This window comes from Sander vitreus, chromosome 3 (genome assembly GCF_031162955.1).
Source record: "Sander vitreus isolate 19-12246 chromosome 3, sanVit1, whole genome shotgun sequence".
Classification (NCBI taxonomy): domain Eukaryota; kingdom Metazoa; phylum Chordata; class Actinopteri; order Perciformes; family Percidae; genus Sander; species Sander vitreus.
In genome coordinates, this window is record NC_135857.1 from 11709035 (window position 1) to 11735360 (window position 26326).

A 26326-nucleotide genomic window follows, 5' to 3' on the forward strand; every position below is an offset into this window, starting at 1 on the left:
GCATGGTGGGGCTAGAGCAAAAGTCAGGAGATCATCAAAGTCAGCAGGATACATCCTCCAGGGAACATGAATGTTTGTACAAATGTCACCGTGATCCATCCAATGTTTCAGTCTGGACCAAAGTGGTGCACTGACAACAGGACAACAGACAGCATTGCCGTCCACATGACTGCCAGCATGGATAAAAACAAATGATGTCTGAGCCCATTTTAATGTTTTTTCTCCAGTATCCAAAGCGATACATCATCATTGAAACTAAGCAGAATTATTTAACAATGTCTGGTTTGATTCAAAGTTATTTTTTCCAAACATTTGTATTTTCCTTCAGGTTTTACAAGTTTCATGCGCAGTCCAGCATGTGACATTTTCAACCCTTTGCACCACGAGGTGAATCAAGACATGGAGCAGCCTCTGTGTAACTACTTCATCGCCTCCTCTCATAACACATACCTGACTGGAGACCAGCTCCTCTCCCACTCCAAGACCGACATGTATGCCTGGGTGCTGCAGTCCGGCTGCCGCTGTGTAGAAGGTAAGGACGGACAGACAGACAGACAGACAGACTCCCTCCCTCCCTCGGGGGGGAAATTTGTTTGTTACAAGCTGGCTTATAATTGCAACAAACTCAGTTTCACTCTATATCAAATGGTATCACTCTGTTTTGTGCTAAATGTGGAATTAAAATAATTGCTGTTAGGGATGTTTTTGGATCTAAAGGATGTTTACTGCTTAGCAATTTGGAAAAAAATTTGTTAATGTTTTTAAATTAAAACCCAACACCCGTTTTTGCTGTGTTTATGATTGGGAATACAATTTGCAGATGCAGCAACACTGAAAAGTAGCACAATCTTGCACATGCTATTGCTTGAACATTACTTTCATTCATGCTATGTTGTGTCCCACAATAATTTCACACCAGTGTTTGTTAGGAGAATGTGAAACAGCTGAGAGATCAAGTACAATTAAAATAGACTCTCTTTGCTATATTCAAAGCTGAACACGGAGAAGAGACAGAAAACTGAGAACAGTAACACAATGCAGTGTTTTATTCATGCATCATTTCTAATGTTTTTCCCTGCAGTGGACTGTTGGGACGGTCCTGATGGAGAGCCGATGGTCCAACACGGCTACACTCTGACTTCCAAAATACCGTTCAAGTCTGTCATAGAGACCATCAATAAATATGCCTTCATAAATAACCAGTGAGTCAAAGCTCCCGACTGTGTGTGTGTGTGTGTTATTTTATGGAAAGTAGACACTTCCTTTATCCCATAGGTATTGTACTAGGAAAAAATGGCCCAGAATACCATTTTACTTATGTCTCCTAGAGTTTACTCAGTCATATAAATCTGACTCAAACATTCTAACATCATTTCAGTAGAGCAAATAATGATCTTTGCTTCAAGACAAACAGCACAGCATTTTTGCATGTGCTAACACACAGATTGTATTATTGATTGCACTTTTTGATTGCATTTTGTCCTCTTCTGTTTAGGTGAGTTGCTTTATCATCCACTTTGGGATGAGATATAAGAGCATCAGCTTGCTCATAAAAGAGCTGCAGAACTATAGTTTTCCTCACACTGCTATAATAAAATATCTATGAATTTGATAGAAGGTTTCCCCACAGGGTTTAAGGAGAAAGATGCAACATTTAGACAGCCAGGTTTGTGTTTTTCAGAGAACACTATGATTCCTGGCAGTAATTAGCACCTATTACTCTACCATCTGCTTAGCAGCGTTTCCTCTGGCTCCCTGAGGAGCCACTGTTTGTCTCTGCTGGGTCCAACAATACCCAAACAAAGTGGTGAATGATGCAGCTTCCTGCTGCCACATTGGCTCGCTTTGACATCTATTGCAGCTACTTATGAGCACAGCACCTGTGTTATAAAAGCATTTGTTCAAGTCAAAGGTAGAGACAGTGTTGGAGTAGATTCAATTTAAGTAGAAATGTAAATATATCTGGCAATAGCTTGTTGGAAGGTTTACTAAAAAGGCTGTGCATCTGCCTTTTACACTTTATCTAGTCATCAACTTCTAGACATTAATTCTTTCAATTCTTAGCAGGTAATATATATATATATATATATATATATATATATATATATAATATATATATATATATATATATATATATATATATATATATATAATGGTTTTAAAGGAGTAGTTCGACATTTTGAGAAATATGCTATTGGCTTTCAACAAAAACAAACCAGATAAGTTTAAATTGGTGAGCTTTAGAGGTGCTGGTAGTTGGATTGGACAGAGCAACGGTTTCCCCTTCTCTCCAGTCTTTATGCTAAGCTAAGCTAATATGCTGGCTGTAGTTGGTCCATCAAATTCTCGGAAATAAATTAATATGGGTATTTCCCAAACTGTTACTTTATTGCAAGCTGAATTATTGTAAAAGTCTATGGTTGTCTTAATTGAAATGCAATTTGAGTCTTTATTTTCCCTATATGTTTATTTTGAATCAATTGTAGTTTAAATGTGCTTTGAAGTGCTTCATCATGCATCAAGATAAGAGATTTTGCAGGCACATAGCCATTCTACATTTCTTCTTTTTTACAATCAATCCCAGATCACAACAGGATAACATTCAACAAAACAGGGAAGCAAAATGGAGGGCAGAGGCCCAACTGCCTAATTTCAGAACATGGATCAAAAATCCCATGAAAACCATTTAATGGCCGTCTCTCATGTCTTTTGACCAATCTCCTTTATACCTCTTTATTCTTTTAGTATTGACTCTTATCAGCATAATTTGATAATAGTTTAATTGTTAAAGTCAAATATATAATTGTCTCATCTTTCATCTTGTGGAATTTGCTGCTTTTCCATTTTTTTTTCCATTTGAACATTTTATTGGCCAAATGATGAATCAGTTAATTGAGAAAATAATTGGAAGATGAACCTATAATGAAAATAATTGTTGGTGACAGCGTTACTACAGGTATAGCTTTTTTTAAATGTTTGACAAAGTTGCACTACTTTTCCTAATTAATTTCAGTCGACAAAACATTTTCTCCTGATGGTTACTTTGTATTTTCCTCTGTAAATTAAACTAAAGTCCATGTTTAATGTGGCCTCCTGAAAGAAAACATTCACACCTGCTAATTCGAAATTATCTTTATATTCTCATAAACTCACACCATATTAATTAGTCATTTGTAATAATTCTGACCGCAAGAACAGGTGAATAAATGAATCACCCTGTGCTTTATCTCGTGTCTCCCTCTCTGCTGTTCTCACCTTTTACATTCAACCAATGTTTTATCATCAGTGCCACCTGTTAATTTGATTAATGGCTGTATTGAGACACACACACACACACACACACACACACACACACACACACACACACTCTTCATTGAGCCGGTGTCGCCCATGTGTCAAAGTGAAATTACTGTGGATGTTCTTCTCTCTTGTCTTTTTTTTTTAGTGTGTGTGTGTGTGTGTGCTTAAGTATGCGCGCATGTGAGTGTGTGTTTTGTGGATCAGAGGTGGAGTTGAGAGCAAGGCTGTGTCCCCTGAGGGAGAGCTGTCAGTCTGACAAACCTGACATTTGAGCTGCGCTGCCGTGTGGCCACAAGTCATTTCACCTTTTCTAAATGAAAACACAGGCGCGCACACACACGCAGCACTTTGACACACATACACACCATGCCACAGAGGTGTTTATGCAACTGTATTTTAATCATTTACTGCCTAATGGTTCTCTTGCTTGGAGGTGAGAAATGGAAATACAGTTTGAGATGTGGTTCACACTCGTATCAGCAGATAAGTCTCACTTCAGTCCATTGGCTGCATTCAAGACACGTTTTCTTAGTGCAGGTTTTGATGTAATTTATGGAAATCTGAATATGGATGTTGAGTTTCTTTTCTTTTTCTTTCAGGTTCCCAGTAATTCTGTCCATAGAGAACCACTGTAGCATCCAGCAGCAGAAGAAGATTGCTCAGTACCTGCGAGAAATCTTTGGAGACAAACTGGACGTGAGAGATGCCCTGAGCAGAGACTCTAAAACATTACCCAGTCCTCAATGCCTGCAGGGCAAGATCCTCCTCAAAGTAAGAACAAATCTATGTATACTGTTGACGGATGGTGAACAGACAGAAATCCAATCCAACTTTATTTGTAAAGCACATTTAAAACAACCAGGTTGACCAAAGTGCAGGACATTGACATGATTTCGAACAGATTGTAAACACATAAGTAACAAAAACGAACATTTAAAACGAGCAATAAACTGGAAAATGAAAATGCAGAAAACAACTCTCAAGCAGGTTTAAAGGCCAATGAATAAAATTGAGTTTTAAGTCGTGATTTAAAAATGTGAAAGCTGGGGGCCAATCTGACATGCAGAAGCTATTCATTCCACAGTCTTGGGGCCACGACTGAAAATGCTCGATCTCCCCTATTTTTGAGCCGCGTTGTAGGGACAACAAAGAGTAGCTGGTCAGCAGACCGTAATCTCAGAGGAGCATGCCGCTTCAGTAGTTCAGCGATATAAGCTGGGGCTTGACCATGAAAAGCTTCGAAAACGAACAGAATCTTAAAATGTATTCTAAAGCAAACCGGTAGCCAATGAAGGGAGGCAAGAACAGATGTAATGTGATCTATGTGATGTAATGTGATCTTGTTTATGAGTTCTGGTAAGGAGTCGAGCGGCAGCGTGAACCAAAATAAAATTGCTAAATTAAAATATGCCCAGTCAGTTAGTGCACTTGCAAATCAAAGCATTTGCATCGCATGTCTCCATTTCCTTCCTCTTATTTCAGTGAAGAAAGCGAAGCACTCGTTATCTCTCCATATCTGACTTCATGTGCGGTGCTGTACTGACGATGGGGACTGGGAGAGGCACTGCTACGCAGCTAATTATTGCCCATAAACAGATGAAGAGAAGGAAGAGGAGAAAGGGAGGACAAAACTAGGTCATTATATTAATCGTAGAGGGGAAAGGAGAGACGGACGTGATGCTGGCGTATGATAACTGAGCGACAGATTGTTGTGTTTTATACTTTTGAAACAAACACATGCACAAACAGAGGCACACATGCAAACACAACCTGCACGGCGACTCAGTTGGGGCTGTCAAACTTCATTATTTCAACTCATCAAATGTTGAATAGATGAATATTTAAAGTATATTTAAATTCCATTAGAAATGTACACAGAATCACAGTCAACCATTTATTTCTTAAATCCCTGCTTAAAACTAAACTGGAAAGTAAAACTTTAACATAAAACAGTTTTTTTCATAATTCAGATGCAAAAAAACCTAGTAGACTTTTATTAACTTACCACAGAGGCTCAAAATGGCAATTTTCTCTAAATGATTAATTATAAATAATGCAGTTTTTCATTAACTTAAAATTAAGTCACCATAAGTAGAACACATATTCAGTCCTTAAAACACTCCTAGCACACATTCAGACTGATGCGTTGCTCCAAAGGTACTGGATTGTAAACTGGTGCACCCCCTTGGTTAATGTTAGTGCTTTTTTACTCTGACGTGTATAGAGGCTGCCTGTCCGAGGAAACATTAGCATTTGCTTTTTCTTTGAATTAGATTTAGAAGTTGAGTTAGAAGTGTGGGTGGATGTAAAAAAAAAAAAGTTTGTATAAAAAGGGTGGTTCACATTCTGTCTCTCACCACCAGTCAATGAAGGTTTCTTTTATCTATAATCATCAGTTTGGAGACCCTGGGCCTTTTTCATCAGCTTGATACTTGATGACTTTTCCTCATTTTATGAGGATTGCTTTTAAGAAAATTGAGGCATTACTTCTGTTTGGGGTCTCAGAAACATAGTTAAATTAAAGGATTGTCATATATTCTATAGCCTGTTATATTTTTGGCAAACCCTTCCCAAATCCCAAATAAGTATTCAAAGTTCTGTTTGGGAGTTTTATAGCACCTCCTTTGTCTGTAAATTACTTTTTGGCAAACAAACATAGTATAATTGTTCAAGAATAGCCCATTAGACATATTAAACATGTAAGATTTCCTTATTTGGTGTAATACCAATGCTTTACAAGCATTTTTCTAAAGTCTAAAGCTCATTTTGTGGCAAAGGCATGGTTTACCACTTCTAACTTTTGTACGTATATATGTTATCTCCAGTCTGTTGTAATCCCAAAAGGCAGGACGGGTGCCCAGCCAGATGATCTGTGAAATATGGTTGATATGATCATCCTCAAAAATACATCCTTTTTTTTCCCTTTCTTATTTTTCACTTTGAGGGCCATAGACCCAGAAGATCCTTATCCACCAACACAGGAAGAAGAAACAGAGCATCTTGCTGAGCAAAAGCTCTCATCATTTATTGGATTTTTTTTTTTATTTATTTTTTTTTTTTTATAAGAACTGAATTAAATTGACTTTATCTGTAAAGTGAAGAAAGCTAGTAAAGTGAAGAAGTCCCTCCCCAGCCAGATGTCTGAAAAGTAAAAGAGCATTATTGATTTTCTATAAAGCCCTTTACCTTAACAGTTTTTCCTCCATCTCTTTCCTCCTTCTCTCTGCCCTCGTTTGAGAGCCTTTCACCTCTCTGCATCCCCCAGTGGAGCAAGAGACCATAGAGTCCCAAGACAGTAAAGGAAAATGGCGTAAGGGTTTTTAACAGTCACAGATGGGAGGAAGAGGGGATAGACTACTTGTGGCAGTGGTTGAAGCGAGGGCGTTGATGTCAGCCAGTGAGAGACTCGATGTACCGCGGGAAGCTCAGTGTCTGCCATTGATTATGGAAGAAGCTTAGAACATCTTGACTCCCACTCACACCTTCAGAATGGCTCAATAATGGGCTTCCACTCTGCCGAAGGAGCTGCTCAGGGAGCTGCTCACACAGCTGGTCAGAAAATCTGCAGCTGATTCTACAATTTGTGTGTGTTTTTGCGTGTGCGCAACTGCTCAATGTGTGTCTCTGTGGCAGTAATTGCTTTTACTCTGCATATAAATACAGGGAAAGGAGCCACATAACAGAGATTACTTTAAAGTGTATTTTTGTATGTATAAGATTGTGTCTAGTTAAAGGAATACACCGACTTATTGGGACTTTAGCTTATTCACCGTATCCCCCAGAGTTAGATAAGTCCATACATACCCCTCTCATCTCAGTGCGTGTCATAACTGTCTGGCACACCCACCTCTAGCATAGTTTAGCCCAGATCCTGGAGGTAATCGGCTCCATCTAGCCTACTGCTCCCAATAAGTGACAAAATAACGCCAACATTTTCCTATTTACATGTTGTAATTTGTATAGTCACAGCGTGTACAAATAACAAGGTCACATGAGACACAGCCATCTTCTAACCGTATACAAACTGGGAACTATTCTCCGAAGGCGAAGCACTGCTACTTGGGCGGAGTGATTAGCGCAACACCTGAGAAGCACCGTTGTTACTCTCTGCTCCTCACCACGGGGCTTCTCAGGTGCTGCGAGCAAATCACTCCGCCCAAGTAGCAGAAGTAGCAGTGCTTCGCCTTCCGTGGAGAATAGTTCCCAGTTTGGATACGGTTAGAATATGGCTATGTCTCATGTGACCTTGTTATTTGTACACGCTGTGACTATACAAATCACATCATGTAAATAGGAACATGTTGGCGTTATTTTGTCACTTATTCGGAACAGTAGGCTAGTTGGAGCCGGTTACCTCCAGGATCTGTGCTAAGCTAGGCTAGAGGTGGGTGCGCCAGACAGAGTTACGACACGCACGGAGATGAGAAGGGTATGTATGGACTTATCTAACTCTGGGGGTTACGGTGAATAAGCTAAAGTACCAATAAGTCGGCGTGTTCCTTTAAGTAAATGTCTGTCTGTGTAAAACATGCTGCATTCTGCTGTGTTATATTCTCGGACTATCTTAGAGGTGCAACCTGTGTGGGCGTTCTATATAAAAGACACGAGCGAGGATTTAAGATAAATGCATGGGTCAAATGTATGTTTGTCCACCCTCCTCTCATCTCTTTGGCTGTCCTCTCTCTATCCAGGGAAAGAGTCTGCCTGCCTATCTGTCAGCGGACGCCGAGGAAGGCGAAGTGTCAGATGATGACAGCGCTGATGAAATTGAGGATGACTTCAAGCTTAAGAGCAGTAATGTAAGGCAGAGAAATGTAGCTATAAACAATATGTGCACACACACGCATGAACAATCGAGTTACTTACCTCCCCCAAACAGACACGTTACTTCACATTACTTGAGTCTTTCCTCCTTTGTTTTCAATACGTTTTCGTTCTCAGACCAGTTGTGCCCATCTATCGAGTTAAGCAAGTGATGTAAGTGAAAAAAGGCTTGAGAGATCTTTACATTTTTCACTGTTATCATAGTAAGATAATTATGTGTATTGGCAAAGTAACCAGTGGCTCAGGAAGCCCCTTTCCATTTAAATTAGTGCAAAACAGCTGAAATATGCCTTTTATTCACCTTACACAGAGCCCTTATTCCTGTTTTTCTACATGCCATTGAAACCAGAACAGCACTGAAAGGATTGTATCCTTCAAACAATATTTTGATTGATACAACAGAAATTATAAATGACATATGAATATGACATATAAATGACAACATCGGAAAACTCAGCTTTTTTAACTTTTAATTTAGTATTTTTACCTTTACAACATATTTCCTTTAAAAAAAAAATTTTTTTTCTCCGACAGCTGTCAGTCTCTCTGTCTGGGCAGCAGCAGCAGCTTCCCTTATGGTTATATTTGTACTTCTCTTTCAGTTATTTAAGTGCTGCTTAATCAGTTCATTCAAAATAATATGGCATCATCAACATCCTATCTTGGCAGGGACTAATGTTAGAGAATAAAAACCTTCACATACAGGCACCACAAACAGAAGTTTGTTAGATAATGGCATCTTAATGACATTGTTGTGCTTGATGTAATGACTTCAATAATTGGGTAGTATTGTCGGTACTTGTAAAGTTTTATTGATCATCTTTGCAGTAATGTTGCGGAATAATCGATGCTTAATGGTGCATATATAAATATTAAGTCAATGCAAGCATTTAAACTTGCAGTTTTTTTAATAGATAAGTAGCGCAGAAACATGTAAAACAAGTCAGAGAATCTCATCGCTGCTTGTTTTTGCAGATCACTCCTGAACTTGCCGTGGGCCATTTTTATAGCCATTCCTAATCTTGTTTTGTCATTCTGTGAAACAGTAGTGCCAGGGTCCTCCTCACCACATTTAAAGCAGGAAAACACTGAGCTATTTTCCAGATGGTTCCGTTGTGTAACTAGAATATGGCATCATTCTTCCACATTTAGCTGGAGGCATGAGGCCGCAGATGCCACTTTGGATGTTCACTGCCATTTTCAAAAGGGTGGATGGCAGGTTTCCACTGATGAGAGGTTTTGTACTCCGCTAATTAAACCATTATGTTTTCACAGCAGTCACCACTAACATTGCAGTGATAGTGTGATATATAGCTTCTGTCTGTGGAAAAAAAGGTGAATTGCATAGTGTTGTTTACTCCTACTGCATACGATGCTGGATAAAAATCTGTCTAAAATCTCAATTTACAGCTCACTGCAGACTAAACTACTAAGTGTCTGTTGTATAGAAATACAATAGTAAGAGTGAACAAGCGTGTAATTTTGGAGACGGCTTGTGTGTCTGTATAGTTTTGACGTTTTAAATTATAGACTCGTACCACCTTTTGGCAAGATTAAAACAATGTAATGCTAACATAGCCTACAGTTAGCATGTTTAATGTGTACAATTTTAAATATTAAATACATTGCAGCAATGAAAAAACCCTAAAGTGGTAACACATGGCCTGCAGGTGGCGCAGGAGTCAAAATTGCACCAGCAATTATTTTCTAAACCTGTAGATGGCGCACATCTGTACGTCTACATCTGCAATCCTAAACTGCTGCTGTAGCAACGCATTCTCATGAACGGATTTGTACGATATCGTACGGAAATGTATGAACACCAGTTAGGATGATATCCTACGAAATTAGGCACGTCACGTGACGCTGGTTACAGAGCTCCGTGAGTTGTCGGTCGTATCAGCGGCAGTTGCTAGTTGAGTTTAGCCAACAAAAGGTTATGTGGAGCCGGGCTACAGGGCACCGCAAGATGGTGGTCCTTTCAGGGGCTGTAGCAGTTAAGTTTAGCTGACAAAAAGTGAGCGTCATGCTGCGATGACAGTTAATTTGAGGCACCAAAACGACTAGTTAAGTTTAGGAAAAAGACCATGGTTTGTAGGGTTGGGTTAGGGTTGAAAGCGCTGTGCTTTATGACCCAAACATCCACCCCGACCTCCCTCCTATGCAGCCCACAACGTTCTTATACAGGAGCAGTCAATGTGGTGTACACAGCAAAAATATGTGAAAACATACGAATTGCACTGCATTACTTTTTGTAGCTATGCGTACGACTGGTTCATGAGAACAGCCTGGCTGTAGTTACTTTACCTGCTAAAAGATGGTGCTGGTGGTACTGCAGCTCAGCAGTTGGTTAAGATTGGCTGGGCCTGGTTTCAGGTGCTTCGCATCAGTGACAATGTGTGTCATTGCTCCAAGATGACACACCTCTCCATCATCTCCTGTCAAAATATGTTTCCTTGCTTCTTTATTGTAATGACCTCCTCCATGTGTCTCACTTTCTTGCCTAGCTGTCTTTCTCCTTCCCTTTTTAAATGACTCTCCTCTTCTTTCTCACAGGGGAATGGTCATCACCAGGTGGAGTCTCACATCAGAAAGAAACTGGACTCTCTACTGAAGGAGTCTCAGATCGGAGACAAGGAAGATACAGACAGCTTCAGCATCCGAGCTCTGCTCCGGGCTACGCACCAGGGCCTTCAAAAGAACTTGCGGCAGGTACCACCCCAAGGCAATGTGTAGAGCTACACTCATCATCAGATGAAGAGAAGGAAGACAAGGGTGGGGGGGGGGGTAGTTACTCAACCAATCAATCACAAGTCAAACACACCTACTGAACACATGAAAATGGACAGTCAGGCATGACCTCCTCAGGCCAGTCTAGAGGGACTGCTGTGTTTCCATCTCGGTGGTGTTTCATCCAAAGTGTGTCAACACACACCAAACGGGATGAGAAACTAAATGTCTGCAGTGTTACTTAATATTTAATTTCCCTGCTTGCCTCTTGTGCTATTTTTAGAAGCTTCAGTTTCCTGACAGCCATTTTAATGTACAGGGTGTTGTGCATCGGGGTTTCCTATTCTCTTTATTCTACTCCTTCTTTGTTGGTGATTCCCCTTCACTTCATTCTGTCTCTAAAGTCTTTTCTTCTCTCTGTCTTCCTTACTGTAATTTTCCTTCTTCAGTTTCTCTCTCTTTCTTATTTATCACCCACTCTCTTCTTCAGCTGTGCTTTATTGGCTAATGTCTGATGCAGCCCCCCCACAGCTATTGAGCTTTAGGGTTTACGTGTCTCGCTGGGTACTAATGTGGTAGTGATTAGATTCACATCAAATGATCCACACACAAGAATGTAAACAAGCACACACACAAACACGCATTTAAAAGAGTCTCTGAATGTGTTATTCTTGTCTCTAGAGCTCCAAAGGGGTTCTGAAGAAATCCCAAAGCAGATCCTTCATCACAACGCTCAAGCAGAAGGTGAGGAGCATGGAAGGGACATTTCCTCTTTTTTTTTCTTGATTCTTGATCTATTCTTGTGAGGTCTCAAATGGCAAATTCAGGTTAGTTGGTAATGAAATACTTCAGTACTTCATACCCCAATAAATACAGAACTTTAGTTCTCTCCTTTAGATAATGTTGATTGGACAGCATCCGACTTTGTATTTACCGACACCAGGTTCGGGTCCTGACACACCAAACAGGCCCTAAAGAACGAACACTGTTTTTTTTACTTGAAGAAAAAATAGGCAAGGCGCACTAAATGGGTAAAATCCCAGATTTTCTCGGCTGTACAGCTAGTCAGACAGAACTCTCTCACCATGGCCTCGGCTGTTGATTGAGCATGTTCTCTGTAAGAGCCGACGAGAGCCAATGGTGCTGCAAACACCACAAAATATAAGCGAAGGCTGTTTTTGTTGAGGACAACTAATTAACTGAGGTGACTACAATGGCTGGGCCATGTGCTCGGATTGGAGACAGAGTGCATACCAAAGCTTGTTCTGAGATAGACTTCTCTAAGAAAGCCAGGGAGTCACTAGAAATAACTACACCTTTCAGTGTAACTGAGAACATTATAGCCTTCGTGAAGGCAGGACTTATTGCATGGCTATGTCATTAGACTGCATTAAAGGTGCTGTAGGTAGGATTGGGAATATCCAGGACTTAGCCAAAAAATTTGAACATCGACAACTTCTCAGTCCCTCCCACATTTCTGCTAAAGCCCAAAACGGTCTCCTAAGCCCCTCCCCCCAAAAGGGACAATGAATACGTGTGCATGAGCAGTGATTGACACGCATGAGCAGTGATTGACACGCGGTTAGTTTAACTAAACAGTAACGGCAATCATACAAATGAATAAAATACTTAAAAATATATGTCTGTCTATAAAATAAATGCAGATTATAGGCAAACAAAAAAATTCATTCTATGGCTGCAACCTGCAGCCTCCCGTCTCATGCCCTCTCGCCTTGCTGATAAGCAATTGTATTTGCAGTAATGTCCCAGTGAAGTGTGAAAACAATATAGACTATAAAAATAAAAAGGAGCATTGGAAAGAGTGTAACATGTTTATTTTTGTATTCTTGTGTGTGCAGATTCTTGTTATCCATCCTCAGGAAATGTTTTGGTCATTCGATTTTCATTTAATTAACAGATATTAAAAAACGAATGGCTATTTGATTTTTGTTTTAAAATACAAAATTTAAAATTGAAATACAAGGCGTTTTTTTCCTTGTCAAAAGGGAATGTGAACATTTTAAACATGCTTCGATTTTCATTTCCTATTTCATATAACAAAAAATTAAATCACTAGAAAACAGAAATGAAGAAATGCCTTTTTCTTTCATATTCTGAAAAGAAAATATGAATAAAACACGAGCGCGGCAGATTCGTCTGATTCCCAGCTTAGCTAGAGCGGGTAACGCTAGCTCTGCAGACGGACCAGAGAAGTCAGCACCGGGGAGCGAACATAGAGCGAACCAGGGACCCAGGTCATAGGGCTGGTGGCTAGCTGCTAGCTAGCTGCAGCGGCAGCAGCGAACATTATAACATTAGACCCAGCACCGGAGGTCTGATCCCCATGATCTGATCCCGAACCGCCGCTGACTTTCTGCCAGATCAGCAAGCTTAACGACAACAACAGAAAGTTTGCTGGGATCAGACTTTGGCGCTGTACGGTAACATTAATGTAACAGTAACGTTTCAGCGGGCCAAGTATTTTGGCCCGCTGAACTTAAAGTTGGACACGCCTCGGCATGAGACGGGACGGCATGACATGGGACGCTCCAGGCTGCAGTCATACCCGCCTCGGATTTTTGCAAATCGCACTACAGGCTGTAGGTGGTGCCAGAGGAGGCGGATTTCTTTTTGAATGACCTGCTTCATGTAGTTCTACTGGAACATAGGGTCAGTTTCAGCAAATATGACAGAAAGTTAGTTTTATAAGTCTTACCTACTGCACCTTTTTAACTGATTAACTGATTTTCACTTATGGGAAGCAGAAATGAAGCCTCCTCACTGTTCTTCTGAAGATAAATCTATGAAGTCCTACATGAGAACATGCATTTACAAAGCGCCCTTTGTAATGTTATCTTCAGCCTGTGAGAGGTAGCAGAAGGATAATTAAGACTGCCACACTCTTCCACTTCCACACTGCGGATCAATGCAGTGACATGTGTGCGTTATTCATATCTGTGAATTACACATGCAGATCAAAAGCATGTGCAGTTCCTCTCTAAAATCTGTGTTTTTCACTTATAGTGTATAGTGATGTTTTCTTTTCCTTGACGTTTTCTTTTGAGATACAGAACATCAATCCATTTTATCACTCATTTTACAGTATTATATTGGTTTGGACAATAAAGTTGTATGTGTGGGTGTTTATGTTACATTTCTTCTACGTTCCCTTATTTCTCTGCCTGACTATTTGCCACTCTGAATTTCTTTGTCTATCAATTTGCTTCATTTTACCTTCCTCTACCCTGTTCTCTGTTTACCCACTCACATCTCCTCTTCATTCTTTTATGCCTCCCTCTATGCATATTATGCATCCTCCCACGTGTGTGTGTATATATGCGTGCATGCATGGGTGCATGTAATCTGTTGGCAACCGGCCTAAACCCTGTAATTACTGCGACCCTCATCCTCTCCTCAACGCCACTTTAGCCCCAATAGAGATGTTGCTTCTCTCAGAAATAAAAGCACACTTCACCAACTACACACTTGCTATAATTACATACGTTTTGCATAAAACACCCACCAGCATGCACAACCAGACACTCAAACTGCTACAACCATATCATGAATCACACAGAAATACAGATCATTTGCTAAAGACAATTTATCAACCACCCTTGTCCACTTAAGAACTTGTAAACTGTGAGTTAATGTGGAGGCGGTATCATGTATGATGTATATTCATCACAAATTCAACTGAACATATGGATAAGCAATGCAATTATTTTCTGCTTTCCAACCAGTAAGGAAACCTTTGTGTTAATTTATATATTGTGTGTTTCCATTGTCCAGAGACACTCCAAATCGAGGCTGTCGTGCCAAAGCGTGGACAAGGAGGACGACGTTCAGGAGAGTTCTGGGAGGGAGGCCGGAGGACAGTTCAACAGGTGACCTTTGACCTGCTTCGCCACAACACTGACAATCCCGGACAGCGGGGAGGTTTGATAGTTGCTGACTGCTGAGTGTATAATGAAGAGTAGTGCTATACAAACCACTGTAGCTTCTGCAGTCATTTATGTGTGAGGAAAATAATAATGGACTTCAAGCCCAGCGCTACCACTGGCAGCAAAGAAAGGGAAGCCTGATTGGTTTTGATTCATTCTTTTTTTTTATGTATCACTTTCAACACATTTATAGTAAATGGAAGGACAGCAGGAATGCTAGGCTGTGTTCACTCTGTGAGCCTTGCAGCTATATCATGACTTCCTGCTAACATCAGAGTGTGTATTTTTTCGGACTTGTTTAATGTATCAAGTCACTTTACTGAACTGACTCCCAAGTGCAAAACACCAAATACAGAACACCCATGATCAATTAAATTGACTTTTATTTCCTCTAGTCTTAATTGAAGACTAGAGGAATCACATATCATGTTATCACACAGCTCCAGTGGCTCACAGCAGTGTTAATTATAGCATAATATCAGAAATAGACATGTTATTCAGTCGTGGCTGCTGCTTTTATTCGATATTTGCTGAAAAAAAAAAATTGTTTACAGTTTTGCTTTGACATTAAATCCATTCTCCTGTGACCAGTGGTTGCAGTATAAGATCATTTATGAAGTAAAAGTAACAACGCCACACTATAAAAATACTCTATTACATGTAAAACTTCTGCATACAATATTGTACATTAGTGAAAGTACAGTGGCACTGGCAACATTAGTGACTTGAAAATATCAGTGCCCATTATGCATGCTGACCCCTGCAGGCTATATTTGATTTTTGTATTGGATATTAGATTATTATTTTTGATGCATTAAAGCACAATAAATAACACACTATTCCTAATAAAAAAGGAAAAGTTGAATCCATAACTAATAAATGATCCATAATTATTATTTGTGGCCAGAGTGGCTCTGTTAAACAAAAGTTACATAGCACACTTAAAGCTGTAGTTGGTCGAGGTGGGGCTGATTTTAACTGCTTTATATATTTTTAAGTAGTTTAACCTATAAACAGTTTCTAAACAGATAAAATATTTTAGTTAATAAAGTCTTAATAATCTTAAAAGTAATAACTATAATTGTGATATAAATGTAGTAGAGTAAAAAGTGCAATATTTTCCTCTGAAATGTAGTGGAATAGACGTATGAAGAAGCCAAAAATGGAAATACTCTACTAAAGTAACTAAAAGTTGTTATATACTTGAGTAAATTTTCTTATTTACTTGCCCCCACTGTTACTTTGTTTGAATCGCACAGACAATATTCCACCTGACTGTCCCTCCACTGAAAACCTCCACTGCTGCAGTCCTCTTTCCCTCAAGTATCAGTATGGAGTCATACATTTTTTTGCAATGGAGTAACATACAGTAAATGCCACATGAGCTCTCTCAGTGCCCTCAGTAGTATCAGTATTGGGATACACGTTCCATTGCCACAAATTAGATATTCACACATGAAAGAGACCCAAATCACAATTCAAAGTGTCTTCTTTCTTTCACAGTTATTAAAAAACTGATGTGATTCACTAGTTTTATCTGCATCCTGAATATATCCCAGTTTTCTTTCACACACATTCTTTGTCCACCTCTGTCTCGCTTTTCCTTCTTCTTTGTGCGTGAGCATTGGGCAGGAAGTATGGGGAATGCAGCTGTGTTTTTCTCCCTCGAGCGCTCTCTGTGTATAAAGCTTTTGTCTCTCTTTGTTCTCCCAGTCTCTGGTTGCATATTCATACATGCATGTCACAATGCAGATTCCTACAAGCATGCGTCTGAGTGGCTACGTGGATGACTGACTGTCTTTGTGCATGACTGTGTGTGTATGTGTGGAATCTTGCTGCACTGCATGTGCTCTGGTCCCCATTAAGGTTTTTGCCTTTGATGCTCTTTCCTGCCGTTTGCAGGCTGCCTCACTGATGGACAATCCTCTCTTGCCTTGCTTTGCTTTTTCCACTCTAAATTCTTAAGCAGCTATATGAGTGTGTGCATGTATTCTTACTTACCTGTCTCATATATCTTTACTGTACAAGATCTCACTCACTCCCCTCTGTCCTCTCAATTGTCTTCTGTCATCTGGCAATTGTTTTAGGGGAGGAAGGAAGAGGAAGACGATGAAACTGAGTCGAGATCTGTCAAACCTGGTGGTGTTCACCAACTCTGTTGCCTCACAGGAGTGTCTGAATGAAGGTGAAACACCAAACAAAGCTCTGACACACACACACAGACACACACACACACACACACACACACACACACACACACACACACACACACACACACACACACACACAAATAGGCACATTGCAATCTTCACCTCCAAGGTGCGATTTGCCAGGGGCGATTTCCCCCTTTCTGGTCTACATGTACTTGCCTCTGCAGAATTATTTTTTATCCCCAGTGGGGACAGAATGTATCCCCCCCCCCTCAAAGACAGTCCTTTCAGGGTCCATGGTAGTTGAGTTAAGCCAGAAAAAATGAGCGTCATGCAGCACTGACAGTTAAATTTAGGCACCAAAACGACTCGTTAAGTTTAGGAAAAAGATCGGATTTGGATTAAAACACTCCCGAGGAACGAACGAGCCTTTCCTTTGTAAAAGTATTTTGTTTTCGCCGCATAGTGAAGTTTGCTCCCTGGCTTGTACACGCTGTGTTTCATTATGTTGACACCATGTTTTGCTATTTCATTTTAATAGCACCTCCCTCTGCTTTCTTCACAAATCGCACGCTGTTTACCTCTGAGACATAACCCATGTTTCTTTTCAGGTACTCCAGGTGATGTTCTGTCATTCAGCGAGACCAGAGCCCAATCTCTGGTCAATCACAGAGCCGAACAGTTCCTGGCTTTTAACCAGAGGCAGCTGTCGCGGATTTATCCCTCAGCCTATCGTATCGACTCGTCCAATTTCAACCCCCAGTTCTACTGGAACGTGGGCTGTCAGTTGGGTAAGACAGCTGTCTAATGCTCTAAGCTTTTGACCTGTATGGAGGTGGTCTGTTGATGAAAACACCAGACGTCTTCCGTTTAGCCACATACCTGTCATTACATATAAACTGACACGCATGCATTTCCTTTGTGGCCTGCACACTACCCATTTCCCTTACACACATCACATTGTTTAGTTTGCCAGTGGTCATATGTGCAGAGACTAATTGATATGAGTGTGAACACTAACTCAGTTGTGCAAGATATGTGTGTGAACTGTTTGTATTTGCATGTAGTGTGTGATTGAGTGTGCACGTTTAGTTGTAGGGCTAAAGCTCGATCAGTAAATTGTGAGGATTAGGGAGAAATACATACATAAATAAAAAGTAGATACACTCTTGAAAAGGAGTCAGAACAGAAATATTTATATCCGTTCATAAATGAGCAGTGTCAGGAAATCCAAGATCCAAGGAATCCCTGCCTGTCCCAGCCAATTAAAAAAAAATAATTAGAAAAAATACACAGGCAGGTTTAGTGACAGTAGTATCTAAATACATGTTCTTTCTTTCTCTTTCAGTTGCTTTGAACTACCAGACAGAGGGCAGGATGATGCAGCTCAACAGAGCCAAGTTTATGGTGAATGGAGGTATTGGCTATGTCCTCAAGCCCCCTCCCATGTGTAAAGGTATGGCAACAAATGGACCGCATGCACACAAATAAGCACCAATACATGCATAAAAACATTGTTTATTCATACAAATAAAAACTGAAGCGCAAATCAGTGTTTTTTTGGTTTGGATGTATGACATAATAAGTTATAGGCTTAGGGACAGCACATGTATGTATAGGAATGGAACCATACTGGATGACACCACATTATTTTCACCCTATATTTTGCATATAAATATTGCACATAATGGGAACAAACAATAATGAAAGAGAATTGGATTTCAGGATTGAGTGATGGCATAAATCAAATTTCTTGCTCTGCTTTGTTTCATTCCCTCCAGGCTCATTCAACCCATTCTGTGATGACCCGCTTCCAGCTTACCCCAAAAAGCAACTCATTCTCAAGATCATTAGTGGACAGCAGTTGCCTAAACCACCAGACTCCATGCTGGGGGACCGTGGAGAGGTATGAACACACCAAAACACTCTCTCACACACACACGCTCACATTCTACATCTGTCGCTTTCACACACAAAAACACGCACGCGCGCACACTATTATGTTTGACTACTCAGAAATGTTCAACTTGCTCTTGTCATAAAATAAAATCATAATTTCTTTTTCCCCTTTCTCCTCTATCAGATTATTGATCCATTCGTCGAAGTGGAGATCATTGGCCTGCCAGTTGATTGCTGCAAGGAACAGACACGAGTTGTCGATGACAACGGTTAGACACACACAGATCAACTTGAACAACATCAAAAACTCACTGAACCACTGAAGAACATGTCATCTTGCACAACGGAAAATTGCTTAAAATCGCTATAATAGATATTTTAATAACAATGTATCAAATGACAACGTGAAAGGGGTCGCTCGTAGTGAAGAATCTACAGAGAATGATCAAGTTTCAGCTCATTGTTTAGCTGTCCTGTTTTGGTTCACTCTCACCGCTCTCATAGCATAATTTTCAGCCGCAGCAGGAGCTGTTTTCAGTAAAAAAAGCTCTAGAATCCCACTGTACACTACCTGCTTAGCACCAAACAGTAGACAGGCACAGTTATTCACTAGCTGGTAAACATAGTGGACGATTTAGAAGCTAAAGAGACAAATAGTTCCCTCAGGAGTTGGTAGAGACCTAAAGCAGAGCTAAACAAGAGTGAATATCAGACTTACATTCACCATGTGGCCGGAAACATGACTGTTGGCTAACAGGTTTGCCATATCTACTTAAAAGGTGATGATATGTCAGTGTTGTGTTCACGACTTGTTTCATCTGCCCCCGAGTGACCGTAAAATGAGTTATTGCAGGCTCAAGATGTACTTTTATTCTAAGAGCGTGTAGCCTTTCCCCTTCTTGGCTTCCTAGCTGCTGCAATTTTTTACTTCCAATAGAAGACTGACTAGTTCCTGTTGGTGGGTAATAAATATTTCTTGTTTTATCTAGCCAGGCCTGTGTATTTTTGACAAACACTAGTAGAGAATATCCAGAAGAGAACCCAACAAATAATATAAAACATTTTTTAATCAAAAATAGTTAATAGATTACCTTCTAATCTGCAAATATGTTACAAATACATGTCTAATAGCTTTCCATTTCTCTTGTGTTCTTTAACATAACATAACCAAGACTGTTGGCGTGTTAAAAATAGGTTGTCAAATTATTTCAAGGGACATACATGAGGGGGTCCTCAGTAAATTCTCTATCTTGTACAGGGTCCTTGGCTGAAAAAAGATTGAGAACCTCTTGCATAGAACATAACAGGAGGTCCTGATTCAGCTCTCTGTTGGCAGTTTTACAATATAAATTAGAAACATACAGTTGTAATTAGCTCCGAGGGCTCTGATAATTTGCAATGACCTAATCAAGGATTGGATAAATGTGGCAGCCACACTTTTTACCTCGTCTGTGCTACATACTATATGTATATTACACTTTACATGCTGTGGAACATAATGTATATTTTGCATACAAACAAAAGCAAATATAATCTGATGTCATCGATCCTCTTCTAATAATTAGTGCCATCGTTCCTAAAAAAAAAAGGCAACCAAAAAAACACAGCAGAGATGAAACGATGCCATAGTCACAGATGCTGCATTATTGACTTTGGGTGGTGGAGCACTGCTGGGATTAAAAATTAAAAATCATATTATTTAATTAGAGGCATACAGGAAGCAGAGCAAAGGGGTCTGCTAGTGTCACCCCTAATGTCCCCAAAGATGATTGTTTATATATATATATATATATATATATATATATATATATATATATATATATATATGCTTTAATAATATACTGATGAAACATATCCTAATTATAATGAACATGTATGTGTGTGTTTTCCTCAGGTTTTAATCCAGTATGGGAGGAAACTCTGTCCTTTACTCTTCACATGGCTGATGTGGTTTTGGTGCGTTTCCTTGTCTGGGACCATGACCCAATTGGACGGGACTTCATTGGTCAACGGACAGTTGCCTTCAGCAGCCTGATGCCTGGTCTGTGCAGAATTCCTCAGTGTTTTTTTTTTTTTAGCTTTATTTTAGAAAAAAGTAACTTTTTGTGTGTGAATGACATGAACTTAAGAGGGGGCACAGTTTGTTACTACCAGTTACACTCATTATAGTTCTGCTATTTAACACAAATAAACAGACACACTCATTCACTCAGTTAAACACAATTTCCTTTATGGCTTTGGCAGTGCTATGGTTATGGGGCACATTATCTTGTATCTAGTGAACCATGATTTGTTTGATTCGTATAGTAAAAGACCTGTGGCGTGGCGGGTTATTTTTTGTTGTTTACATCCATCAGAGTTGTGCCTGAACTCCTGATGCCCTCTTTAGGCAACTACTACACAATTAGCAGTCTGATGACAGTTGACATATTTCTTTGACTCACTATCTCTCTCTCTCTCTCTCTCTCTCTCTCGCTCACAACAGGTTACAGACATGTTTACTTGGAGGGGATGACTGAGGCCTCCATCTTTGTGCATGTGTCCGTGCATGATGTCTATGGGAAGGTAAATGCTGTGTAGTGTTTATTGTAGCATTGACCCTAATTTGTCAACTGATGAAGCAACAACAAAAAACGTGTTTCTCTCAACACATCAATCCAGTTAAGCTCAATCCTTTGTCTTTCTAGTGGAGCCCTCTAGTCCTGAACCCCAGCTTTACCATAATGCACTTTCTAGGATCTAACAAGGTATCCTGATGCCCTGAGGCTCTGTGTGGTGATGCATGAAACAGCAATGCATGATGCGAAAGTGCAGTTTGTGTTCAGCTGTATGTCCAATGACTTGTTTGTGTGTGATATTAAACCACTGAGTCATACAGTTTGCTAATAAGGGCATTTAAAAATAAATAAATAACTGTGGTTGTCTCATTTTCAACAAAGATGGAATAATTTGCAATGCAAGCATGCATGCATCTCTCAATGGCATCTTGCATATTGTTTGTTGTGGTAACTTAAGGAGTAAGGATGCCATCTGCAGGCAATGCATTTAAAAGCATGAGATTGTCAACATTTGCTGTCAAACAAGTTCAGTATGTGGCATATATTTTCATTGTTTTCATGAAAATTAACACTTGAATTTCAAACTGTAATGTGTGAAAAATGTCTGAGAAGCACATATTCTCCTCTTTCTTCTCTTATTTCTCTTATTTCTTTCCTGTTCTTTTCCTCCTACCCTAAGGGTCATCAGCTGCGAGGTATCCGGGGTTTGTTTAACCGGTCTTCCAAGTCCTCTGTGGATACAAACTCCAGTGACCTTCGGAAACGCTCCATCAGTGATCACCTACTGCGGCGCACAGCCAGTGCCCCAGCAAAGGGACGGAAGAAGACCAAGATGGCGCTATCAGAGTCACTGGCTTCAATATCAGACCAAAAGAACGGTGCAGGAGCAAGAGCACAGGGCATGTCAGGGAAAGAAGGAGGTGTGGAGAAGCGTTACCAGCCACGAGGCCCCCTCACCCACAGACCTATCTCCATGCCCTTAGACAGGCTGCTGCAAGGGCAGCTATCCCTCTGCTCCCCAGACAAGGAACAGCATGATATGGGCTCAGACACTGTCATCGGTGGGTGTTTTTCTTAAATCATCCCAGTCAAAGGATTAAGTATATATTGGAATTATGCAAATTACATCCATTCTAGTTTAATTCGCATAATACATTTGTAAGATTATTTGTAAGGTTCATGATGTTTTTTTTCGAATACTAACACAAACCAAGCCACGTCAAGGCATCAATGATACTTTTGGCTTTGGGAACAGTAATACTGTGTTATTTAAGTAATTTCTTTAAACTGTAGGACAAAAGTGCTACTTTGTTTGTGATAAAATGCTTGCAGTGGACATGTCTTAAAGCAGCATTTGATTAATATAAGTTTTACTTATCCTGCTGCAAATTTGTAAAACTCATGTTAACATGCCTTTTCTGTCCCATCTTCATTTGTTGTGCTTCTTTATAGTAGAGAACTGACTAGGATATTCCTGCAGGTAATCTAAAATACCTATTTTCTGAAGGTTGCATCGTTCAAAAACATACCAGTATTGCGTCCACCCAGTGTATTTTGTCCGAAAGTGGTCTGAGAAATATATTCCTGTGTCATTTGATCCCATTCGACCAAACTAATCCCATTTGACCATCTCTTTTCTAATCTGATGTCTGCAAACTTACTTTTTTGAACCTCTTTTTTTAAGCCTCATTTTCCAGCTTCCCCTTCACAGTTGTATTTGGTGATCCATTTGTCTGTGTATTGCGATTGCCTTGTATTGGCTGGACTGTTAATTGTTGTCATTCAGTGGTTGGTTGGCTTGGTGTTCTACATCAAATGGTGTATATATAAGCCTATCTTTATTAATCATTTTGTTCAATTATCTGTGTTCACAGGAGCGTGCCCCTTCAACAGGCCCAGGTCTTCCTCTTTGGACCCTTTCATCGAATCCTCGTCTATCGATCCAAACATCTCTTCCCCTTCTAAGACATACATCAGTAAAAATAAAGAATTTGACCAATCAGAGGAGGTTTCCTACCTGGTTATTGGTGGAGGAGCAGTAAGAAAGGAAGATGATTATGCCAATTACCAGTCAGAAGACAATGGAGTCAACAAATCAAAGATCCTATCCACAGAAGCAGAGACAAAGTGCTTTGTCTCTGCTTCCAAGAACAGCCAGATGAGATCAGATAAACCAAAAACATCAAACAGCACAACATTCACAGTTGCACCTTCAATCTCCTCATCCTCCTCCTCTGACCCTTCCTCTTTGCCCCCTCTTTCCCCTGTCAGTATGGACTGTGATCTGAGGAGTCCCAGCTCTTTGCATGACAGCACCATCTCCAGACTCATTGATGCTGTGTCCTTAGGCAATGAGCAAGACACATGTGGCTCCATTTCTGCTCTGATTGGTCAGTTTGAAAGCACTGTTGAACAAAATGATTCACACACATTATCACATGATCATACCCCTTTCCGTCTCTCAAACTTGAAGCCTACCACTCCTCAAGCGCTGCAAGATTTAAGGTCTCCTCCAAAGACCAACACTAAATCTACTCCCAAGAAACACCTAATAAGTCCCCAAAAAGTAGCTGAAAAGACAAATCATGAAATCCGTTCAGCGCGCAATATTTCCCAGGCAGATGCACCTGCTCCAGCTCTCCTCTCCAGCCCAGAAACCGCTGAGCTTGAGGAGGTCTACACCATTCTGGATGAGGAGGTGCTGTTGCCTGTATCAGTGTACAACCTAAGGAAACAGATGGTCCATTTTCAGGCAGACACTAGGGAGAGCACAGCCTCAAACAGCTTGAGGTCCTCTCCAGCAAAAGTGGTCCAAGGATTAGGGGAAAGACACAATGTGGACTGGGATGATATGAACAGAAAGAGGGGCGGGAGTGAAGAAATTGAGGAGGCAGAGGAGAGTGTATACGAGGAAGTGTATGATCCCCTAGCACTATCACTACCAGGGATACCAGTGATAGAGCATGGTACTTCTAAACGGTACATGGGCTCCTCTGTAAACGACTGTTTCCAGTTTTTCCATGAATCCGCTGGAAATGCTTTTGCAGAAGTGGAGATAAATGTCGATGAGGATCCATTGGAGATGATGATGCCCTCGCCTAGACGTGGCAGCCAATGGGAGGGACTCATAAGTCCAACCAAACGGCATGCTATTTACCAAAACCATGAGTCCACTCCCAACTTCTCCCAACAAAAACAACCTTCATCATACCGTGATCTTCAACAGCAGTACCCATCACATGCATTTGCACAGTGTCCCTCCCCAATGAATCAACCTTCCTATCAGCTGCCCAATCACCACCAACACCAGAACAACTCCCAGCCTTCTCCCTTCCACAGACCGATCAACTCCATACCCTCCAACCCTAGTCCACTGCGTCAGAACAGCTATCCCGTTCCTCAGAGCAATGCTGATGCCTTTAACAACAGCAGAGACTACAGCAGTTCCTACACACAACAGAGGAGCTATAATGGCAACCAAATCCTAAACAAGTCTCATCATGATAGGCTTGGGTATAAACCGATGGAGAGGGAGCAAGTAAGGTGCTTCCATAATGGTTTCTCCTCTTCTGAAAGCCTCCCTGGCCAATCTGCTGTGTCTACAAACAGCAGTAGAGACAGAGGCCTATATTCCCCTTCTTCAGACTGCGATGCATTGTACAGCCACCTGGACTATGACTGCATTTCACCCTCATCAGAGTCTTCCGCTCCTCTGAACACCCAGCCACATTCCCAAAATCAAACGCAATCATACACCCCGACTCATTCATGGAACCAAAAGGTTTCCCTCATCACTACAAGGCACCAGTCCCAGCCTGAATCCAGGGATTCTCTGCACTCAATTTTAGGCCCTTCATCAATTCGACCCCAGTCTGATACCATACACCCCACAGCTCCCAGCCCATGTAAGTCCAAGTCCCTGGGAGACCTGACCTCTGAAGACATATCATCCAACTTCCAGAGCAAGTACCACATTATTAGTCGCAGTTTCATCACTCCCCATATGAGGAAGCAAAAGAGGATGGGTACCATGGGGGAAGTAACTTTCCAATCACAGTCTTGTGATCCTCTTACTGAACAGCTACGTAAGCTGGTCTCGCTGGAGGGGGATGAAAGTGAAAGAGATGGACCCCATCCTCCTCAGTTATGCCAGGAAGCAAAATCTCCGCTCTCACAGCCACATGCAACAAGTGTAGCTCCTGTTGTTTCCAGCAATGTAGATGATTCCCCTCCACTCCTTACCCGTCGCCTATCTTCTCGGAGCCAAAGCCGAGTGCGTCACATCAACAGCCGCGCCCGTGAAAGGCAGCAAGATGCTCTAAAGCCTAGGGCAGGTGTGGTGATCAATAGTACAGCCAGCATTGGTGGGGTGGTATTGAGGAATAAACCTGCCTCACAGAATCCACCAGCTAACAGACACTCTACTGGTTCTTACATAGCAGGCTACCTTAGTCAGCTGGAGGACAGGGGACTTCCTGAAGGAGCTTGTACATCGTTACATTATGGAAATAGAGATCATTATGGAGATCGGTCCTATACAGACGACTCTCTTCCACCTGCTGACTCCAACTACTCTGCGTCAGAGCCCGAGGTGTACTTTCTGCTCAGACTGTAGCTCTGACCGTAACCTAAAATGAGATTAACTATCAAGCAATGATTCATGATGATGTTCAGTTACACCAAAAGCCAGAAGATTAAGGAAATAAATACTTGCCATAGTTTGTTCCTATGTTCGCAGATCCATAGGTTTCCATTATAACAGTTAAATAAATGTTAATCTGGGCTATTTCTAGAGAAAGATATAGTCTGTACAATGTAAGTGAAACGTCACATGTAATCCATGGTTGGATTTGACAGCATGCATTTACTGTATGAAATGTCTACTATTCAATGGTGAATGGTCTTTCTAGTCTGGCAATGT

At 40.7% G+C, this 26326-nt stretch overlaps 1 protein-coding gene across 1 annotated transcript in view; it reads left to right on the forward strand.

Annotated features, from left to right (window-relative positions):
• The window catches only part of plch1 (phospholipase C, eta 1), a 54137-nt gene extending 28117 nt beyond the window's left edge, over positions 1-26020 (forward strand). Inside the window, exons 7-23 of the mRNA XM_078243438.1 lie at positions 329-532; positions 1082-1202; positions 3900-4071; positions 7992-8099; positions 10681-10836; positions 11536-11598; positions 14647-14741; positions 16886-16983; positions 17560-17739; positions 18297-18404; positions 18730-18854; positions 19032-19116; positions 20742-20888; positions 21333-21412; positions 21535-21594; positions 22085-22466; positions 23280-26020. Of these exons, the coding sequence (XP_078099564.1) occupies positions 329-532; positions 1082-1202; positions 3900-4071; positions 7992-8099; positions 10681-10836; positions 11536-11598; positions 14647-14741; positions 16886-16983; positions 17560-17739; positions 18297-18404; positions 18730-18854; positions 19032-19116; positions 20742-20888; positions 21333-21412; positions 21535-21594; positions 22085-22466; positions 23280-26020 (4925 nt within the window). The remainder of the gene's footprint in view (positions 1-328; positions 533-1081; positions 1203-3899; positions 4072-7991; positions 8100-10680; positions 10837-11535; positions 11599-14646; positions 14742-16885; positions 16984-17559; positions 17740-18296; positions 18405-18729; positions 18855-19031; positions 19117-20741; positions 20889-21332; positions 21413-21534; positions 21595-22084; positions 22467-23279) is intronic.
• Positions 26021-26326: the final 306 nt, after the last annotated feature.